This window comes from Talpa occidentalis, unplaced genomic scaffold (assembly GCF_014898055.3).
Source record: "Talpa occidentalis isolate TD23 unplaced genomic scaffold, MPIMG_talOcc4v2.1 talOcc4.2, whole genome shotgun sequence".
Lineage (NCBI taxonomy): Eukaryota > Metazoa > Chordata > Mammalia > Eulipotyphla > Talpidae > Talpa > Talpa occidentalis.
The window spans coordinates 111,548,859-111,569,543 of NW_023602073.1; the positions used below are offsets into that span (position 1 = coordinate 111,548,859).

A 20,685-nucleotide genomic window follows, 5' to 3' on the forward strand; every position below is an offset into this window, starting at 1 on the left:
ATCCCTTTTGTGATGAAGGTATCATTCTCAATAAGAGATCTTTAATTGTCCCGTAGTGCTGGGCAAATAAATGCCTGTAGTGGTGACTGCCTAGATAAATATTTGTCCAAACATCAATTTTTAATCAAAATAAGTGCACTTTATTGCATATAAATTCAACTCCAAATAAAATTAATTTCATAAAATAGTATGCCTATATTGATTTTTCAGTTTAAAACATGGAACTTAAGATTCTGGGGTGCCTTTCCATAGCCCTTGGTTCCTAACCAGTTCCCACCCTTGCTATCACAGTGATTAGAATATTATTTGGATTATACAACCTCTTGGTGACTTTGACTTTGAAATTAGTCTGGCAAAGAACCTTCTATAAAAGTGTGCTTGCCAGTACAGGCTACTAAACTATTTTCTCAAATCAGGGATCACCAAGAGTCTTGTCCCTGAGCTGAAACTTCAGAGGCCACTGTGAGTCAAACCATGTCCCCTTTGAAATTGGCACTCATGTAAGTTTGACTCTTACTGTATATTACCTGTGAGTAGAATAGGTGGTGCATTATGTTCTAACTCAAACTGACAGACATGCAAGACTCTACTGAAAGCTCCAGTTTTTGTGTTATGGGTGTGATTGATGGAAAAACTGCCACACCAAAAAATCACAGCCTATACCTAGAAAAATACCTCAGAAATACCTTCTTACAAGGCAAAGATAAACAGCTGGGACGACATCAAATTAAAGAGCTTCTCTATAGCAAAAAAGACAGTAACCAAAATAAAGAGACACCCCACCGATTGGGAGAAAATTTTTGCACACAACACTAATGATAAAGGACTGATCACAAAAATCTACAAAGAGCTGATGAGACTCAACAAAAATAAAGTAAATAGCCCAGTCAAAAAATGGGCAGAAGAGCTAATAAGAAACTTCTCCAAAGAGGAAATGCAAATGGCCAACAGGCATATGAAAAAATGTTCAACATCACTTGTAATCAGGGAAATACAAATCAAAATTACAATGAGATGCCAGTGAAAATGGCACATATTAAAAAAACTAGCAACAGGGTCTCCCTGGTGGCGCAGTGGGTTGAGCGCTGCGCTGTGGAGCTGTCTGCAGCCTCTGCAGTACAGGTTCGATTCCTGTCCGGCCAGGGAGATTCCTACATGGCGTGGCAGACCTCTCCTGTCTCGCCCGCTGCTCCCCTCAGTAGTGCTTTCAGTCCGTCTGCCTGTTCTGCTCCCTGCTCTGTCTCTGGTGAATCCTCTCACCCTCCCGTGCCTCGGGCCTCTACCCCAGTTCTTGTATAAAAATAAATAAATCTTAAAAAAAAAAAAAACTAGCAACAAATGTTGGCGAGGATGTGAAGAAAAAGGAACTCTCCTGCACTACTGGTGGGAGTGTAAACTGGTCCAACCACTATGGAGAGCTGTGTGGAGATTCCTCAACCTGCTAAAGATGGAGCTTCCATATGATCCAGCAATTCCACTCCTAGGTATTTACCCAAAGGACACAGAAACATTAATTCAAAAGGGCACCTGTACCCCTATGGTTATAGCAACACTATTTACAATAGTTAAGCTATGGAAACAACCCAAATGCCCAAAAGTAGATGACTGGATCAAGAAGATGTGGTACATATATACCATGGAATATTACTCAGCAGTCAAAAAAGATAAACTTCATGCAATTTGCAGCAACATGCATGGAGCTGGAAGGGATCATGCTCAGCAAAATAAGCCAGAAAGAAAAAGAAAAATACCAGATGGTCTCACTCATAGCAGGAACTTAGAAAGCCTAATAAGGACCATGAAAAAGACTAATTATAATAAAGTAAAAATCAAAATCAACAAGCAACTATAAACTAGAGAAACACTATTGGGGTGGGGGAGGGGAGAGGAGGGAGTAGGATCAAAATAAGGGGAGGTGGAAATTGTATGGGGACTATAACCAGTATGAAAATGCATACATTGTGCAAAAATGAAAAATGATGTAAAAAATATATGAAATTTAAAAAAATAATAATAATAAAAAGCTACCCACACACAAAGAAAAGAAATGACTTCTTACATTTGTAAGGTATGTGTCACAGACTCCAGAGTGCTATAAGAAAACCTAATTGTCACCAGGTCTTGTATAGAGGTGGCAGGAATCACTGCAAGTGGATGACATCACTGCCATCAAAGGCCTTCTGATTGTAGACATGAATGAATGTCTGAGCCACATACTATTGAGACCCAGTTCTACAGAATGAATTAGGAACCAAAGGTCACCCCAGAAACCTTGGTGTAATTCTTCGGCAAGACAAAAATCTATAATTATCCAAAATCACTTAAAATTGCAGGTTAGAATATATCCAAGCCATACTTACTTTTTAATACTTTTTAACTACTACTTTGGGTCTCACCTGTTTAAATGTTAACTTGATCAAATGAACATAAACAGTCATTTGATTAGCATAGAATTGCAGAATGAAAAGTTATTTGAAGCACTTACTAGTTTTGATCTCATTTAAGCAAAATTATTTTTAAACATTTGTATTTTTAAATATGAAATTTTGTTCACAAAATAGTAGCAAAATTAAATGTAAGATGAAACATGGCTTTTTTTTTAAGCACTGGGATGCATGTTTCACATATTTATATTAGATTTTGTAAAACAGAAGGGGCTAGGAAGAGTATCGGACTACAGGAATTCTGAGGAAGAAAATAGTTAAAAGAAATGGCATTTCAGATTGCTGATGTGATGCCGTACAGAGGGGAAATTAGAAGTAATTCCAGAACTGTGGAGCTAAGTGGGGTCAACAACAATATAAAGTATTGTTTCCCATCATTATCTTTATTTTACACACAAGTAAACTGAGGTTTAAAGATCAAACTTGGTTATCCTAGGAACAATTTTTTTTAACTTAGAATCTTAAAATTTCCTTACCATAAAACTGAAGCAAGGTTAAAAACATTAAAACAAAATTTAAATGCTTGCAAAATTTGTCATCGATGGCAATAGTGAGATTTTAAGGGTTTCTTTAAGGTATAATGTGTTTGTCTTGTCAGATCTTGTTTAGCATAGACAAAATTAAAGACTTAATATATCTCCTTGTCAGACAAGGTACAAAGAGAGGCTGTGTTGCACACAGAGATTGTTAGACAATTCTCCAACCACCAAGCAATTATTTTAACCAAACTTTCATAAAGATTAACAATATAGCACTTTTTTTTCCAGCTGAGCAGAAACAAAAGGCCATCTTTGACTTTCAAATATTGGACTTTGATAAAGTGATGTAAAAAAAGTGTTCAAATGCTCTCTTTAATTAAAGGACTGTAACATTTCACCCTTCCACATGGTATCGACTCACTGCTTCTCATAGAGCTGCTACAACTCAGCAGTATTATCAATCTGAAAATTATATTTTTGCCATTATTTAATAAACTTTTTTTTGCATTTTGCCTTTGTTTTATACAAAGTGAAAAACAGAAATATGGAAGTACTAAGACTAGTGATAAGCACAGTCCCTGACTGCATAACAAAGGAGGAATCTCTAAGTATATTCACAGTGATAAATTCTAAATTTCAATGGAACACATCCTCTAGATTTAGGGAGACTACACCTAGTCTCTTAGCTCAGTCTCAGGGAAAGGAAAGAGTGGAGGAGAAAAGTTAAGAACATATACTGACTTCTGAAAATAAATTATTAAAAATGTTTGTAACAGGAAAGAGGTAATTTGTACCTCATAAAAATTTTCACCTCTCTAGAACCAGAACTATTACCCTCAACTCCTTACCATTCATACAACTTTTATACCTTGAAAAAAATTATATATGAAAGGAAAGGTCATGTTGCATTTTATTATATTTCCACTAAATTAAGAGGACAATAACTGGGTCCAATGTCATCTTAAAGTCTCCTTCCTTGCCTCTGTAGCAGGCACTTTGGACATGGTTTCCAATCACCCCCCAGCCCCCTCTGTCAACCTCCACCCCATGGTATACATACCTCATCTAATTCCTTCCCTTGAGTATAGACAATACCTAGTAACTTCCAGTGCACAGAATACTGCAGAGGTAACTGAATGTCATTTCCATGATTAACCTACAGAAGATTTGTACTTCCATCTACTAATTAACACTCTCATGCCCTCGCTTGCTCATGAAGAAAAGAGCCATGTTGTGAAATGCTCCATGGAGACGCCCGCGTGGCATGAAACCCAGAAAGCCTCACCCATAAGCTTATGAGGTAACAAATCCTGCCAAGCACCACGTGAGTAAACTAGGAAGCAGATTCTTCCCAATCAAGACTTGAAATAACTGCAACCTTTCAAAGTAACTCTGAAACAAAGGACCTAGATAAGCTGCACCTAGATTCCTGACCCACAGAACCAATTAAGTGATAAATGTTGCTTAAAGCCACTAAATTTGGGAGCAATTAGTTACATAGCAATACATAACTAATACAAACTTAAAAGTATAGAGTCAACCTGTCATAAATCACCTGGTGAAAATCCAATTAGCAGTCTGCCTGAACAAGTAGGAAGGAAAAAAAAATATCAACACATTCAATCTATATAGTTCTCTGTCATTATGACAGAGTAACCAGGATCATATATTATACATATATATTACACATTTCTCTGTAGCTAGAATATCTATTACATCATTTTTCCTTTTGACTCTATATTTGGTAAATATTATTATTATTATTATTATTATTATTATTATTAACCTCTAACAGAACAAGTAAGTCTGTGGCAGATGTGACTTTGACAATCCCAAATGTATAATAGATTTTTTTTTTCTTTTATAGAGGCATGTTTTATTTATTTATTTGTTTGTTTGTTCGTTTGTTTCGTTTATACATGCACTGGGTACAGTCAGAAGCACGGGAGGGTGAGAGAATTCACCAGAGCCAGAGCGGGGAGCAGAGCAGGCAGAAGGACCGAAGTACACTGCTGAGGGGAGCAGTGGGCGGCAAGAGAGGTCTGCGCGCCATGTGGGATCCTCCTCTGGTGGCAGGGGAGCAGCTGGGGATCGAACTGGCGCCGCAGAGGCTGCGGGCAGCTTCGCAACCCAGCGCTCAACCGCTGCGCCACCGGGGAGGCCCTATAATAGATGTTAATAACGTAACTCCAAAAATTACTGAGTACAATTATTATTTTCTCCCTCAATGAATCTCACAAAATTTCCAGGTACAAAGTTTGTAGACCATATAATTATTTGTGACTCTAGAACTTTAAAAGACTATAAAATTTACCCATTATTGTGAACAATAATTACTATTCAAAACTCAAGTTAAATTTTGGGATGGGATCTCCACAGATATTTTTGAGAAAATGGCTAGGATCAGAGCCCTGGGGGCATTCATTCAAATTCTTCATTCAATAAAAACCTAAAATTTATCACATGGGAGACACTGAGATATAAATTAAAAAAGAGCTAGCTCAACTTATAGTTCAGTTTATGATCCAGTAGCACTGTTCTATAGCTAAGGAGAGTCATAAATCCATTTAACAATACCATCACTTAGCTGGCATTTCTCTACCTTTACTAAAGAATAATGTGCAAATTGCCAGATGCTTTGCTAAAACTCAAGTAAATTATGAGCATAAACAATATGTCAACACTAAGAATACAAAAATTACTGAGATATGATCCTTGCTCTCAAGAAGCCCATAATTTTGAAAAAGAGATAAACCATATCTTGGCATCCTTCCAACCTACCAGAATAGTAATCCCATAAAAGTGAGTCATCCTATATTTCATGTTCTTACTCTTAGCTATATCCTGCTGTAAAATAAAAATACATCTTTTCTCCCTGGGTGTTTACAAGTTCCAAATATTTATAGACTTCTGTCTCAACTTTACTGTCTCTTAGCCAAGATGAATGTATTCAGCTCCTTTTCTCCTTTCCTTTTAAAGTCATTCCTCAATATAAGTAATCTTTTTTAGTGACTTTATATTCTCTATTTCTATATTAAATTCTAAGATCAAAATGACATAATTAAAATTCTGTTCCAGATACAAAATCAATCACAATAAAAGAAACACCAAACACTATGATGATACAATGCTTTTGAGTGTAAAGTCCTTTTAAAACAGTGGCTTCTATTTACTTTTTAAATTTGGCAGGTTATTACATTGTAAAATTCATGTTTACTCTAGCACCTTTAATTGTATGGATTTTCCAGCTTTCTCACATCAAATGAAAATTTAGAGATGGTATGTATTCCAAAACAGTTGTGACTACCAAACAGTATAAAGCAAGATTTCTTACTGCAACAGGAAATGAAGCATTTAAAAAAAAAACAACCACTCATTGACTAAAACTGCTACTCTACACTTAAGCTCACCAAGAAAACAGTAATTTTTCAAATGTCTCCATCATGCTCCTTTTAATACCATATTCATGTCTGATACACTTTATATTTCTGCATCTACTACAGAAAATATCTACAAAGTAAACATATGGTTTAAATCTACTCCTAAAAATATTCTGACAAAACCATTACAATACAGTTTAGGAATCGGAGCTAATGATCAGTAAAAATAATTGAGTAGACTGTGACAGACTAGATTACTATTGGGTTAAAGTTTCAAATCTTTAAGTTACTTATCTGAGGAGTATAGGCATTTGATGAATGAGTGGATAAAATATAATCAAGTGCTATATGAGACCAGTATTCATTTCTTTCAGAACACATTTTCAACATTGTGTTCATGCTATTGCTGAGGTAATGATAATCAGTGGTGACTGCTTTAGTGGGCAAAAGCATTTCATTTTAGGTTAAAAAAAAAATTTCATTTTGCTGCTCACAAACTTTTCAAATTTAAAAACACACACACACTCTGGCCTGACATACAGGGCCTTTTTCATTCCGATTCCAACCCATAATTCAGTAGTCTTTGCGACACTACACTAACTCAGCTTACCCATATTTGAGCCAGGCAGATCTACACACCTTTTTTGGGGTAATTCAAATGCTTTCGCACCTCAAATTTTATAAATCCAAACCCCCTTAGGTTAACCTCATATCTTTATTCGCTATATAAATTCTTCTCACTGTTCAAAATTGAAGTCAAATGGTACCTTCCTAAAGTATTCACTTATTCTCTCTCTCAAAACCTCTTCTAACCTTGAAAATATTAGTTTGTACCTCTCACATAGCCATGATTCTGTTCTTTCTCATCTACCTTATAGTTAATTGTATATATGTCATCTAATTGTATGTCAATTTCCCCACTCAGACTCAACTACAGTCTTGACTCTAAAACATGCCATAATATTCAATGTTCTTATTGATATTCATTCACTGAGAACATATTTATTCAGAATCTACTGCAATGTAGAATAGTAGTAGAAAAAAAAGTGTCATAGACGCTCTCAAGAAGCTAATGATTTAGAAAATGACCTAAAACACCCCTATAAATTACCATAATATTAATATATAACTGTTATAAGAGAAGATGAAGTACAATAGCAACCATAAGAAAGAGAAATTATTCTCCAAGTAGGGGTGGATATGACAATGTGTTTTAATGTCTTTGTAGTCCTGAAAGGTAAGCTGTATTTGAATATGTAGAGATGAGGCAAGGGGCTTTAGGACAGGAGAAATAAAGGCTACTGAGACAAGAAATCTCAGGAGGATGCGGGAGCAATCAATCATTCAATACTATAGTATAAATGAAAGATGATAGGTATAGAGAAAAAGTTAAAGGCAGGGCCTCCCCGGTGGCGCAGCGGTTAAGCGCTGGGTTGTGAAACTGCCCGCGGCCTCTGCGGCGCCGGTTCGATCCCCGGCTGCTCCCCGGCCACCAGAGGAGGGTCCCACATGGCATGCAGACCTCTCCTGCCGCCCGCTGCTCCCCTCAGCAGTGTACTTCGGTCCTTCTGCCTGCTCTGCTCCCCGCTCTGGCTCTGGTGAGTTCTCTCGCCCTCCCGCGCTTCTGACTGTACCCAGTGCATGTATAAAATGAAAACAAACAAACAAACAAACAAACAAACAAATAAATAAATAAAACATGCCTCTAAAAAAAAAAAAAAAGAAAAAAAAAGTTAAAGGCAGTTAGGGCTGTATCTGGTAAGACTTTGAAAACCAAGTAAGGAACTAGACCTTTAGTCTAGTTTCTCACTGGAGAAATTATTTCAAAGTTCTTCAGCAGAAGCTGAGCAACTATTCAGAAGATGTAGACTAGATAAAGGAAAGTGATTATTGAGGGGAAGACAAGAGGTTAATACCATTACAGAAGAAAGATAAAGGCCTGAACAAAGAATGAGGCCCTAGGGATGGAAATATATAACTGGAAATTTTAGAGGTGAAAATCGAATTTGGCAATTCTGGGTGTAGAACACAAAGAAGCATCTTCCAGGGGTAAAAGAAGTTCCTAGGCTAGAAGGAAAGCGGTCTCATAATTAAAATAGAGAACACTACACAGCAGCAAGTTTGAATGGGTGAAAACTGAGTCCTGGTCCTACTGAGCTTTAGTTCCTGTGGATGTTCCAGTGATGAAACCATATACAAACACAAAAATGTGTTATCTATGCTATTTAGGACAATATATACAATTTTTTGGGGAAAAGGAGGTGTGTTAAAATTAGTTAACCCTTAATGAGATATTCTGATCAATGATTCAAATGTAATAGTGACCTCAAAAATATAACTCAGATACGTAACATTAAGAATATATAATAAATTCAGTGATGTCAAAGATATAAACAAAAAATACATAACAAATTAAAATTGAAAACCATTTATGAAATAGATTTGAATCCAGAATCACCTCACATAGCCAAAATACATTTTCACATGTGCTGATTCATGGTTAATGTTAAACTGGATAAATGGAAGTCCTTGAGAAGTTTACAGTCTAAAATTATGAGGTAAAAAGCTTCTGTTGAAATGGTAAATGGGTCCTTCTGCCACTGTCACCTAGCCCCAATTTAGCTTAAATGCCACAGCAAGAGATGGTCAAGTCAGATGACTAGGCCTGACTAACAAGGTAGCAAGGGGTACTAACCAGATCTCCTTATACATTCATTCCTTTATATAACAAGTACTTCTCCTCAATGATTAAAACCAAATTGACCTAAACTTATCTGGACCACATCCCTAGAATCTCCAAAAATCAAGGAAATAAACAGTCATGAAACTTTTTTGTGGTGATGGCGAGGCAGGCGTGGCTATGAGCAAAATAAAACTTTCAATTATAAACGCATAGGTATTATAGCTATTCAGTACCCAATCTTCTTAAAGAATAAACAAACAAAAAAATCACATCAGCATGAACTAAAATAACAACATGAAGATAAATAAATAGGCTATAGTCTAACATTAATAAATATTTGATATATGTGGACTGAATAAAAAAGGTAAAATCAAACCTCTGAATTGCAGCTAATTTGCTGAATTAATATATTCTACTTGTTATATCTATTGTTAATACAGGTAACATTCTATTGACCGAAAGTAATGCCATTTACTTCAGTTCAGCTCTTAAGGGGAAAAAATGAGAACTCAGCCTTTATTGATATTTTTATTAATTAGGAACAATAATATGAAAAACAAAACGATTCAGAAGATATTTGTTTCACATGACTATCCCATTAAGATTATGCCAATCATTTTGTTAAAAACCACAGCAACATTATAGTTATGCATAAATATAATGGGAAAACATATACTTATGAGTGACTTGATCATAGACTTATGAGTCACTTTCATTTCCTTCTTTCTTATGTGTATTTACAAATTTTTCTATAGTTCACATTTATCATAATGAACCAGGAAGAAAAGCTATTTTTTAAAAGAGGGGAAAAAGCACATTGATCAATTTAAAAGAAACAGACTTACCAGATCTCTGTGAAGCACCCAATTTGCATGGAGGTAATGGATACCATCAAGAATCTGATAAAGCAATGATTTAACCATAGATCTTGGCAACTGCATGGGCTTTTTATTTGCCTTTGATGCACGGTGAAACTTAATAATATGCTAAAAATTAAAAACATAAAACATACTATAGTAACATATAGTCTTAACAATATCTGTGTTAATAAAACACAATCAAGGCTGCAGTAAATTCCCTATATTTTAAAATGACTTATTAATGGTGAATAATTGCACAGAGATAAATAATTTGAATCAGGTCAATCAAAACAGAATCTTTATTAGGGGTGAATGTAACCATGTTAATATATATACAATGACAAGATTGAATGAAATCAGTAAGATTTTCAATGAATAGAACCAAAAGGTAAAAAGGGTTGATGTATTGTATAAAAATGCTACCAGTTTTATTTTCAATGATAGAATGATAAAAACAAGAAAAAAGGAACTACGAATTTTTACTATTCTATGAAAAGTTAGTACTGGTGCATTTGGGTAACATCACTATATTGATATTTAAATTACTAGAAATGTACCTGCTCTTCATAACCCTCCCCCATCTCCAATTCTATCCCTGTCCAAAACATGCCAAAATGGGTGCTGAATATCCATGAAAAGAACAGATAAAAACACACTGGAAGTTCTTGTAAATATCCGATGTAACAACATGAATTTTGAAAGTTCCTTCAAGACCTATGAGTCTGTTAAAAGTTATTCCTAAACATGTCTGTAATTTATAATGATGATGACCCACACTGGATTAAATCAAAATTTAATTATGCAAAATTAGAACTTATAGCCAGTTTGAATTTTTTCATTTTTAGTAGCTTCTCAGATAAAATATTTAAAACCCCATGATCCAAAGTTTCAAAGCTGGAATTGCAATTTTTTGGCTGCTTTATAAAATGATCAAACATCCATTGATTTTAAATGGCAAAATGCTGTAAGAAATTGACCTTATGGGCCTCACTGGTGGCGCAAGGGGTTAAGATGCAATCTCCGCAGTCACCACAGCATGATTTTGATCCCCGGCCAGGGAGCTATGCACATGGCACAGCTGACCTCTCCTGACTTGCCCGCTGCTCCCCTCAGCAGTGTATTTCAATCAATTTGCCTGTTCTGTTCCCCACTCTGTCTCTGGTGAATCCTCTCACCACCGCCCCCTACTCCTCTGGCCTGTATCCCAGTTCTTGCATACATAAATAAATAAATCTTTTTTTTGAAAAAAAGAAATTGACCTTAGTTTAGTGACAAAAACTATTCACAAGTATACAACTGGTCAAATTTGTACCTCAAAAGAAAGTCATTTTCACTACACATATTAGTAAGCTGCTATTAACTACTAACATAAAATTATACTCTCCCCCCATTAACATTTTCTGAAGTGAAATTTCTGAATATCACAAATACAATATCTTCAGTAAAGTCAAATGTTAATGCTTATTGTTCAAATCTTTTAAATCAACATTTATTATATTGATTTTGAACTACTGTCAACAGAGCAAGTTTACCTTTCTATGAATTCTGCAATATGTAACGCATACATTAATTTCTCTGTACCTATATAAAATAAAAATCAAGTGAGTTGAGACTTACCCACAAATCATGTTCTGCATAATCAAACAGCAGCCATACCTTCCTGTCACTGTGAGAAAGGAACACCTTCTGCAATGCGATCACATTAGGGTGCTTCAATTCTCGCAAAAGCTGAGTGCAAGAAGAGAGAAGACACTATTTTACTAGCAAAGAATGGAGAATGATGAATTTCCTATAACTTCAAAATAAAAATTTTGAAAATTTAGACAAAAGAAAAATATATGCCATTACTCAGAGAAGCTCTGTCAACATCTTTAGATGCACATCTTTAAGATCTTTTTTTCTGTGTGCATGTATGTGAGTTTTTAAAATGAGATCCTTAGTGTTGTATTGCAATAAAAATGTTTTAAGACATTTCCATTAAAAAATAAATTTAGAAAAAAAATAAAAAACTAAATTTAGGGCCCTGGTGGCGCAGGTGGTTGGTTGACAGCGCTGTAAAGCTGTCTGCAGCCTCTGCAGTGCCGGTTCAATCCCCGCCAGTCTCGGAGCAACCTATATGGCAAGCAGACCTTTCCTGTCTTGCCCGCTGCTCCCCCTCAGCAGTGTATTTCATCAGTCTGCCTGTTCTGTTCCCTGTCTCTGGAGAATCCTCTTACCCTCCCATGCATCTGACCTGTACCCCAGCTCTTGTATAAATAAAATAAAATCTTTTAAAAAATAAATAAATAAATTTTAAAAATAAATATAAAATAAAATGAAATAATTTAAAATGGTAAAATGAAAATCAAAGGTAACATTAAATAATTACATAAATTTTAATACATGCATTTTTTTTTACTAAAGGAAAAGTTTTTTGGGAGGCAGAAATTATGTATTAATCTTGCTCATATCCACCCTAGCATAATTGCACAATAAATATTTGACAAAGGAGTAAAAGTATTTGACAATCACTACACTTATCAATGCCTAAATCATGTGGTTGAGGATTTTTAAAAGAGCAGATAACCTGGAGTGAATAAAAGGTCCTATAAATAAAGAAAAAGAATGGGCCTTCAAAAAAAGTAGAAACTTCAAGTATAACTTTGACAAGAAAAAGGAACGATAATAGATAAGCAAGTGAAAACTTAACATTGGCACATAATAGGAAGTTGCTTGATAAAATATTTAGCAACAATAACATCAGCTGCTCAAGGTGAAAGCCTTATAAAATGCCAGCCTCAGGCTGTCCTTAACTGGAGTTCAGATTTAATAGATAGAAAAACATACTCAATTTGATAAATATTTTGAATATCTTTTAAATAGAAAGCTTTGTGTAGAGTACAAATAGGGAGAGGGAACAAAACTTCCGTAGCCTACTTTCCATGTGCAAGATTAATCACATGTAAACATTTTCTCTCATTTAATTCTTACAATGACAATACTGAACCTGTGTTTCAGTGTAATACAAGCAATTTTACCAGAGTCAAACTGCTAGAAAGAGAAGGTTTGGATTTAAATAGACCTGCCTGATGCCAAAGTTCATGCTTTATCACAATACTAAAACCCTTCTCTTCAATCCCCACAATGTACTGGTGGAAACAGATATACAAATAGATCGGTGAGGCAGACAAGAACAAATCCTTACCTATTCTAATAACTTTAAATAAGTAAAGCATACCCTGAGTGCCTGTGCTGGAATGATGTAAAAGCCATCTGAATTCCACCTCTGGAATGTTTGTAGAAAACACAATGCCTACTTCTTTACTTTTAATGACAGATTTCCTAGTTTCTTAATTCTCTCATTTTGGCTCTGTATCTCAGCTCTTAATCTTCACCTATACCTTGACAACCTTGCTGGAAGGTACACTATCAGTTATATTTTGGGCATGATTCCCAGCTATAGCTCCCTGGGTTGTCCCTCCAACCATATGTCCAATATATCCCCAACACCACAGCTAAAAAGCAACAGCTAGGATGGTCTGGCTGGGCTTCCCTCAATCAGCTTTCCACTTTCCAGCCAGCCTCAACGTTCTATCTATATATAGTTCCTGCACATTTCTTAGTGGTTGATCTGGGAAGAGACACAGTGAAAGGGGATGGTCATACTTGAACTCTCCTTAATTCTTGGCAATATCAGATTTTACAAATAGACTTCAATCTCTTGTCACACAAATATTTGTTCAAGGAAACACCATATTATTTTTCTGTGGGGAAAAAACTGAATCCAAAAAGGCTTCATTCAAGAATGTGGACTTAGATATTATATATTTACTTTATCTTGTTTGCTGTCTGTCTCTCCCCATTAACATTTAAGCTCTATGAAGGGAAAGGAAGGAAAGGAGGAGTTGGAAAGGCTTACTCCCTTGGCAGAGGGGATGGGATGCTCATCAGCCACTACCAGCTATCAGCTGCTTTAACTGGTCCTACTACCTAAGAAATATTAAACAGCTCTGATTCTCCAGATGCAAATATTAAACATATATCTAACTGATGATGGAATAAGAGAAAGTGGCAATCTGGAGAAATGTACAGCTCTATGCAGTTTCTTGCTTTTGAAAGCTTTAGGCTCCCCAACTTGGTAGAGTACAGCATGGTTAAGGACCCCACTTGCCATAGGCAGCCTTCAAACACTTCCACACTGGAAAGGGCTTGGTCCCAGGCAAGATGACTTTTCTTCCTCTGTTTTTGGCTCCACGGAAAGGAAGATCTTACCAAGTTTGCCTAGAGTTTCTTCCCAAAAAGATTTCCTCTTTGTTGCCTTTAGTGAAAGAAAGGTGAAACTCACTTTATCTAAGCCAGGCTCTTGAAACAGCAAATAATGGCATAGATCCCTGACCACTGACCCTACTTCTGGGTGAGGGAATGTTACATGTAGCAATATTTAACCAATTACCTCTTTAAAATTATGTTTTCTGTGACTACAAATTGATCTTTGCCTTTTATGCCCTTTACCCCAACTGTTTCTCTCCACCTCAGTAAACAGCAAATCCATCATTCTAGTTTCCCAGGCAAAAACATCATCTCAGTAAGTTTTCCCTGATCCTTCTACTTATAATTATAACCACCCTTCTACACCTTTACTTTTCTGCAAAGCACTATCACTATCAAACACACTATAATTCTATATTCCATACCTATAATTCTAAAGAGATCAGAAAATCAAGTTTTCAAGTAACTCCATAAGGAAAAAAATTACATTTTAATGGGGGAAAAATGCATCGTCAAAGGCACATCCTATCAGGTTATCGGATCCTGATTCTATGGAAGCTGTTTTTACAACTCTCTACATTACAGATAAATAATAGATGCTGAATGCTCATGTTTATACTTTTGTTACTAAATATGAATAGGTTTGAATATTGCTAACCCACTCCCCCAGGTGTTAGGTAATATTTAATATATACACTATATTATTTTTCTGGGGGGAAAAAAAATGAATCCAAAAAGGCTTCATTTAAGAATGTGGACTTAAATATTATATATTTACTTTATCTTGTTTGCTGTCTGTCTCTCCTCATTAACATTTAAGCTCTATGAAGGTAAAAATTTATTGGTTTTATATCTCCATGCTTAAAATGGTATCTAGTATTTAGTAAGTACTCAATAAACTTACCTGGTTCTTACAAAATAAAACAGTTAATAGCTTGCGATATTATAAAACTTTTGTATCCTTTCAAAAGGCGTCGTGAATGACCTGTTTTCTGTAAATTGAAAAAACTATGTCTAGGGCCTTCTCGGTGGCGCAGCAGGTTGAACGCAGAGCTGTGAAGTTGTCCGCAGCCTCCGCAGTGCAGGTTCAATTCCCAGCCGGCCAGGGAGCAACCCACATGGCGCGGCAGACCTCTCCCACTGTCTCACCCACTGCTCCCCTCAGCAGTGTCTTCGGTCTGTCTGCCTGTTCTGCTCCCCGCTCTGTCTCTGGTGAATCCTCTCACCCTTCGGAGCCTCTGGCCTGTACCCCAGCTCTTGTATAAATAAAATAAATTTAAAAAATAAAAAACGATGTCTAAAATAGTTATTGTAGGAACACCAACTTTCCATAAGCTGCATTTATTTTAATCTTAAAAAAAGAAGAGTTCCCTCAACTAACACCTACTCTACTAGAAATATAAGTGTGCTGGCATGATGTAGAGCAGAAACATAGTTCTTATAGCTCAGAATGAGAGATTTAACCTGGTGTAGAACGCTTAAAGCAAAACGGGTACTATGAAGGTGTTTTCTGAAAGTGCTGTGATTCCAATAAATGCTACAAAATCCTAAAGACTTAAGACACTACAAAATCCTAAAGATTTAAGACAATACAAACAACTGACAAGAAACCAAAATAGAGACTGATCCAATCACTGCTACTTAACAGGCTAGTTTCTGAAGCAAAAAAAAGTTAATTTCTCTATCACAATTTACTGAGACACAGATGAATAAAAACATTAAACACAAAAGTCCAATAGTAAGAAAACTGACAAATTATGGCATATCATATATTGTAATCTTGAATACATATGCTAAATTTTAAATATATTAGACCATATGCTATATATAACATATACAATACCAAAAATATATATTAAATGATATAATTGTCATGTAATTAAAAAGACAGAAAAATATAAGGTATATTTATAAAACAGGAAATATGCCAAAACATTAATACAGTTATCTCTGGGGAGTGGAATTATGTGTGATTTTTCTATTTTACAAGTTTTATACAATGACTATTACAATTATAATTTAAAACACACCCCAAAAGACAGTTCTTTCTCTCCAGACTCTATCTACTGAGATAAGATGCCATCGTACTGCACATTTCTTAGTGGTTGATCTGGGAAGAGACACAGTAAAAGAGGATGGTCATACTTGAACTTTCCTTAATTCTGGGCAATATCAGATTTTACAAATAGACTTTAATCTCTTGCCACACAAATATTTGTTCAAGGTAACATCACGCAACTACAAATATGCTTTCATCACAACCAAAGAGTAGTTTAGTGTAGCATGTTTTCGTGTGAAAATCCTACACTAAATGATAAAATCTCCTATGCCAGATACTCAGAGTATCAATGTGATCCCAAAGGAGCCAAATGCAGAATATGCAGCGGGCATGCCAAGATTTTTACTTGATCCCCTTTAAAGGACATGTAAGTGACAACTTCTCACAATCCTCAACACACAACAACCTAAAATGACTATCTTAACTTTTTTTCTCCAAAGCCCTCTTCAGGATCCTGACTCAATTTGGGGAGCCTTGTGCTAGACTAACAACGACAGACCAGGAGGGTGAGAAAATTCACCAGAGCCAGAGCAGGGAGCAGAGCAGGCAGAAGGACTGAGATACACTGCTGAGGGAAGCAGCGGGCGGCAGGAGAGGTCTGTGGGCCATGCGGGACCCTCCTCTGGTGGCTGGGGAGCAGCCGGGGATCGAACCGGTGCTGCAGAGGCTGCGGGCAGCTTCGCAACCCAGCACTCAACCGCTGCACCACCGGGGAGGCCCGGGATCTATTTGATTTTATCCACATATCTTTCTTCCCCTTTCACCCCTTACTTTCTGTACTCTAAGTCTCTTATGTCCACATGGATTCCAGATTCCTTTTTTCAGAGCATCTGAATGGAAAGGGTCCTCTTATGCTTCAATAATTCAATTATCTCAAAGTAAATCCAAACTTCTATTTGTTGTAAGTATTTGTATGATTTGTTTGACCACAGACCTTTCCTGTTGGTGAGAATGGCACTGATTCAGAAAGGAGGGTGCATCTTATTTTTAACGGATGTCCCTCTTTCCCCAGTCCACTCTCTCCTCCTCCAAATAAAGATAAATGAAGTGCATTTCATGCAAATAGAAAATTTAGCTCAGTATCCCTATACTGAAATTTAAGAATTAGCAGGTTGAAACAGGATACTCTCTCACCTGTGATAGGCCTTTGGGAAGCTGTTCCTCACAAGCACATAAACACATGTTAACCTTCCAGCAGGTGGCACTCATACTCTGAAAAGGGGTCTATAAATCAGTAACCTAGTCCTGGCTCAAGGTGGCCCTCAATTGTTTACTTTAGGTACAAGTAATAAGTTTCAAGGAGGTCAAAGCTCCCTATTGCCACCCAGCAGAAGTAACAGTGAGGCAGCAAACATAAGTCAAGAAGTACAGGGTTTGGCATTCAGAGATCTGCATTTGAGTCCTGACTTACTAGCTGTATAATAAAGTAATTTGCTTGACTCCTCTGAGCCTCACTGATGAACAAAAATGTCTACTGACAAACATCGACACAGTTAAAATGAAAATAGAAATAACAGTATCAGTAAGGATTAAATGAATGTTAAGTCCTTCACTATATAACCTAATGCTTAGAACATATTAAGTACTTGAACTTGATAAATTAGTTATTGTTATTATTATTATTATTATAGCCACCACTATTTACAAAGATGTAAATAGTGAGAAATATTGAAATAATTATTTTCATTTTGTAAAGACAAAATGAGTCTAAAAGAGACTCACTGTGAGTCTAAAGGAGATAAAATATGCACAATGCCTAGCATACTGTAAGTTCTTGATTAAATAAAAAAAAAAAGCTGTTGTAAAGCAGAAAAGACTAACCATTCCAGGCAGTTGGATAATGTAAGAGAGAGATGCTGCGATGGTACCATAGCTATTCCTTACTAAAGCACCTGAAACACTCCTGTAGTAGATTCTAAAAGGACACTAGCGCTATATGAAAGTTATTTCCCTTTCCATTTTGCAACAGACAATTTGGTTTCCCTTTTTTTCTGACTTCAAGTACTTTATGTACTTGGCCTGAGACAGAGAAAGATCTGAAAACAAGCAAGGATTATAATAAACAAGAAGTTTGTATCTCCTTGACTATGATAGCATAAATGTTCTTTTTAAAGTATAAATGTCTAAGCATATGAATAAACACTGAAGTGTTTATTGGGACCAAAATGTTTGGATCTTTGTAAAATACAGTTTTATGAGTTGAGGAGGAGTTCAAAGCCTTTCTGATCAGCCAGTGTTTCCTTTTTCTGTGCAGTCATGTATCTGCCACACGAGGTGTTGCTCCAACCACATCCAATGTGCCCATCCCCCAGGATTTTCTGATTTCTTCTGGGCTGGGCTTCCCATGCTCTACCAGCAACTCTAATATCCCAAACTTTCCAGTCCTTCTAATCCTCAGCCCAACAGGTAGAAAATGGAAGGCAGTTTTCTATTTTCTAAGAAACTTATTAGTTTGATTATCTTTACAAAATGAAAAATAATTATTTCAATATTTCTCACTAATCTTGCTATAAGATTTTAAAAAAGCCACTTGTGATCAATTGGGAAGGTAGCTAAGGAGGAGGTGGTGGAGGGGCATAGGTTTATTATTTCCTTCACACACACCCTTTTTTTTTAATATTTTAAACATTAAATTGAAACATTCTCAGATGTTTGGGGAGAACACTGTCTTACAATGTGTGCCTGCCTTCAGGAGAGGCAGTCTTGAGCAGGTGAATCATAAGACATTCATCACATGTAACATGCTACAATCACCCCTCCCTCCCAGTCCTTGTCTCTTGATTTGTTGTGCTACTTTCCCCTTATTTTGCTACATCTCTAGAGTTAAGCTGGTTTTACCTGAATGATTCTTTACAGACAAAAAATGCAAACACCCTTAAAATTTGTATTAACTCCTCCTGCAAATAAATGAAGCAGCAATATAATATTAGTGTTTAGTCTTTTATATAACATATTCCATGTGAGAAAACTGAACAAACTACTTATAAGTCAATAACATCCTGAATACAGAAAGTCTAAATATGAAAAATGAAACATACGTAATTTAAAACAAAGAATTTGTAAAGTAAAACAACCTGGAATTCTCAGGGTGTTTCTGATTCTTTGAGGGATAATCAGAAAAACTTCTCACTTTCTGTTCTGTGCTGAAATCTTTCCTACTTTTATTTTTATCAAAACTAAATTTTTTATTCAGTGCATTGGAGGTTTCAATAAATAAAGTCCTAACCAATGTTTAGTTCCTTGCCATTTTTCCTTTTCTCTCATTGAAGTAAAATTAGGTAACTTAAAATAACGTATTTAGATCTTGGCGTAAAAAGAAAAAAAAAGTGTGGACTTATTCTCCAAAATTATCTCTAGTCCTCTTTTTAAAGATCTATTCTGTAGTCATTTCCTAAATCTCAGATTCTACCCCTAAAATCACTCCTAAACTCTGATCAATCAATTTCTAACTATACAACCACACAAAATCCCTCTGTACCTCAAAATCTACAGATCCAAAACTGAACATCACCAAACTACCCTCTATCACCTTCATGTGTCCACTATTCCTGCAATTATAGGAATATTTCTCCATCACCAAGGCAGGCTCAAAGCTTACATTCAGTCACTGAAGTGATAATGCCAGACATTCTGAAAGATGAAATAGCCAACAAGTATTAGACAAATTCTCTCAGAAAGCAAAAACTCTTCCTTTACCTGTAAGATCCTCAGGCAGCACCAGCTACAAGTTGAGGGAAAGATGAATTCTAGAGGAGTTCTACTTGGTTGCCTGTTTTAACTAAAGAAAATGTAAACTGTATATATTAGAAACATGTTAGAAAGATATGAGTTAGGTATAAAACCAGGTAGCTTGAGATTGCACTGAGATAAAAATAAGATTTACTATGGCCATTTAGGATAAAAATACTATTTATTTTGCTTAATTTATCAAACACTAACTTCAAGTTATTTTCAAATTTACCAAATTTCTTGAACATTCTTATGTAACTCTGTATAAAAGTTGTCTAATATATGTTGGTTACTCATCTTTCAAAATGACTGGCATATCAATCATCAGCCATACCATCTCAGATACTAGAAGGAACTATATATATTTACAATTTATAGTTAGGGTTTTGATTAATTATCAATTGTCAAATTACCAGTACCAATAAGTCAAAGTATCACTCTGCTTCTGGACAAGGTAAACACAGTGTAGTCAAGGCTCAAATAAATTAATCATTTATAGTTCTTAAAGATCTCACAGGAATTTTAGCAGTAATCGTAAGGAAAGCTACTAAATCATGTGACCAAAATATAATCCAGGAAAAGTCCACTGTACTGTTTTCATTAAACAGAAAATCCACTTCCTCCAATTCTAATAAACCTTTATATGCACTATCAGAAAACACAGAGAGAGATGAGTTTCCACAATGAAATTAATGATTCCTTTTATATTAAACACCTACTATATTTAATTAAAAAATCCTAAATATTTCCACTGACTGCCAACTTTAGGGGCCTCCCTGGTGGCACAGGGGTTAAAGACAGCG

At 35.7% G+C, this 20,685-nt stretch overlaps 1 protein-coding gene across 5 annotated transcripts in view; it reads right to left on the reverse strand.

Moving 5' to 3' along the window:
- Positions 1-20,685, reverse strand: part of CDK19 (cyclin dependent kinase 19) — a 143,907-nt gene that overhangs the window by 41,585 nt on the left and 81,637 nt on the right. For 4 of the 5 annotated variants that reach the window (XM_037520225.2, XM_054699110.1, XM_054699108.1 and 1 more), the window contains 2 exons: positions 11,464-11,574; positions 9,832-9,972 (listed from right to left, as the gene is read on the reverse strand). In XM_037520225.2, coding sequence (XP_037376122.1) covers positions 9,832-9,972; positions 11,464-11,574 — 252 coding nt within the window. Of the gene's footprint in view, positions 1-9,831; positions 9,973-11,463; positions 11,575-13,996; positions 14,185-20,685 lie in introns of those variants that run through there. The other variant, XM_054699109.1, reaches the window with a different exon arrangement.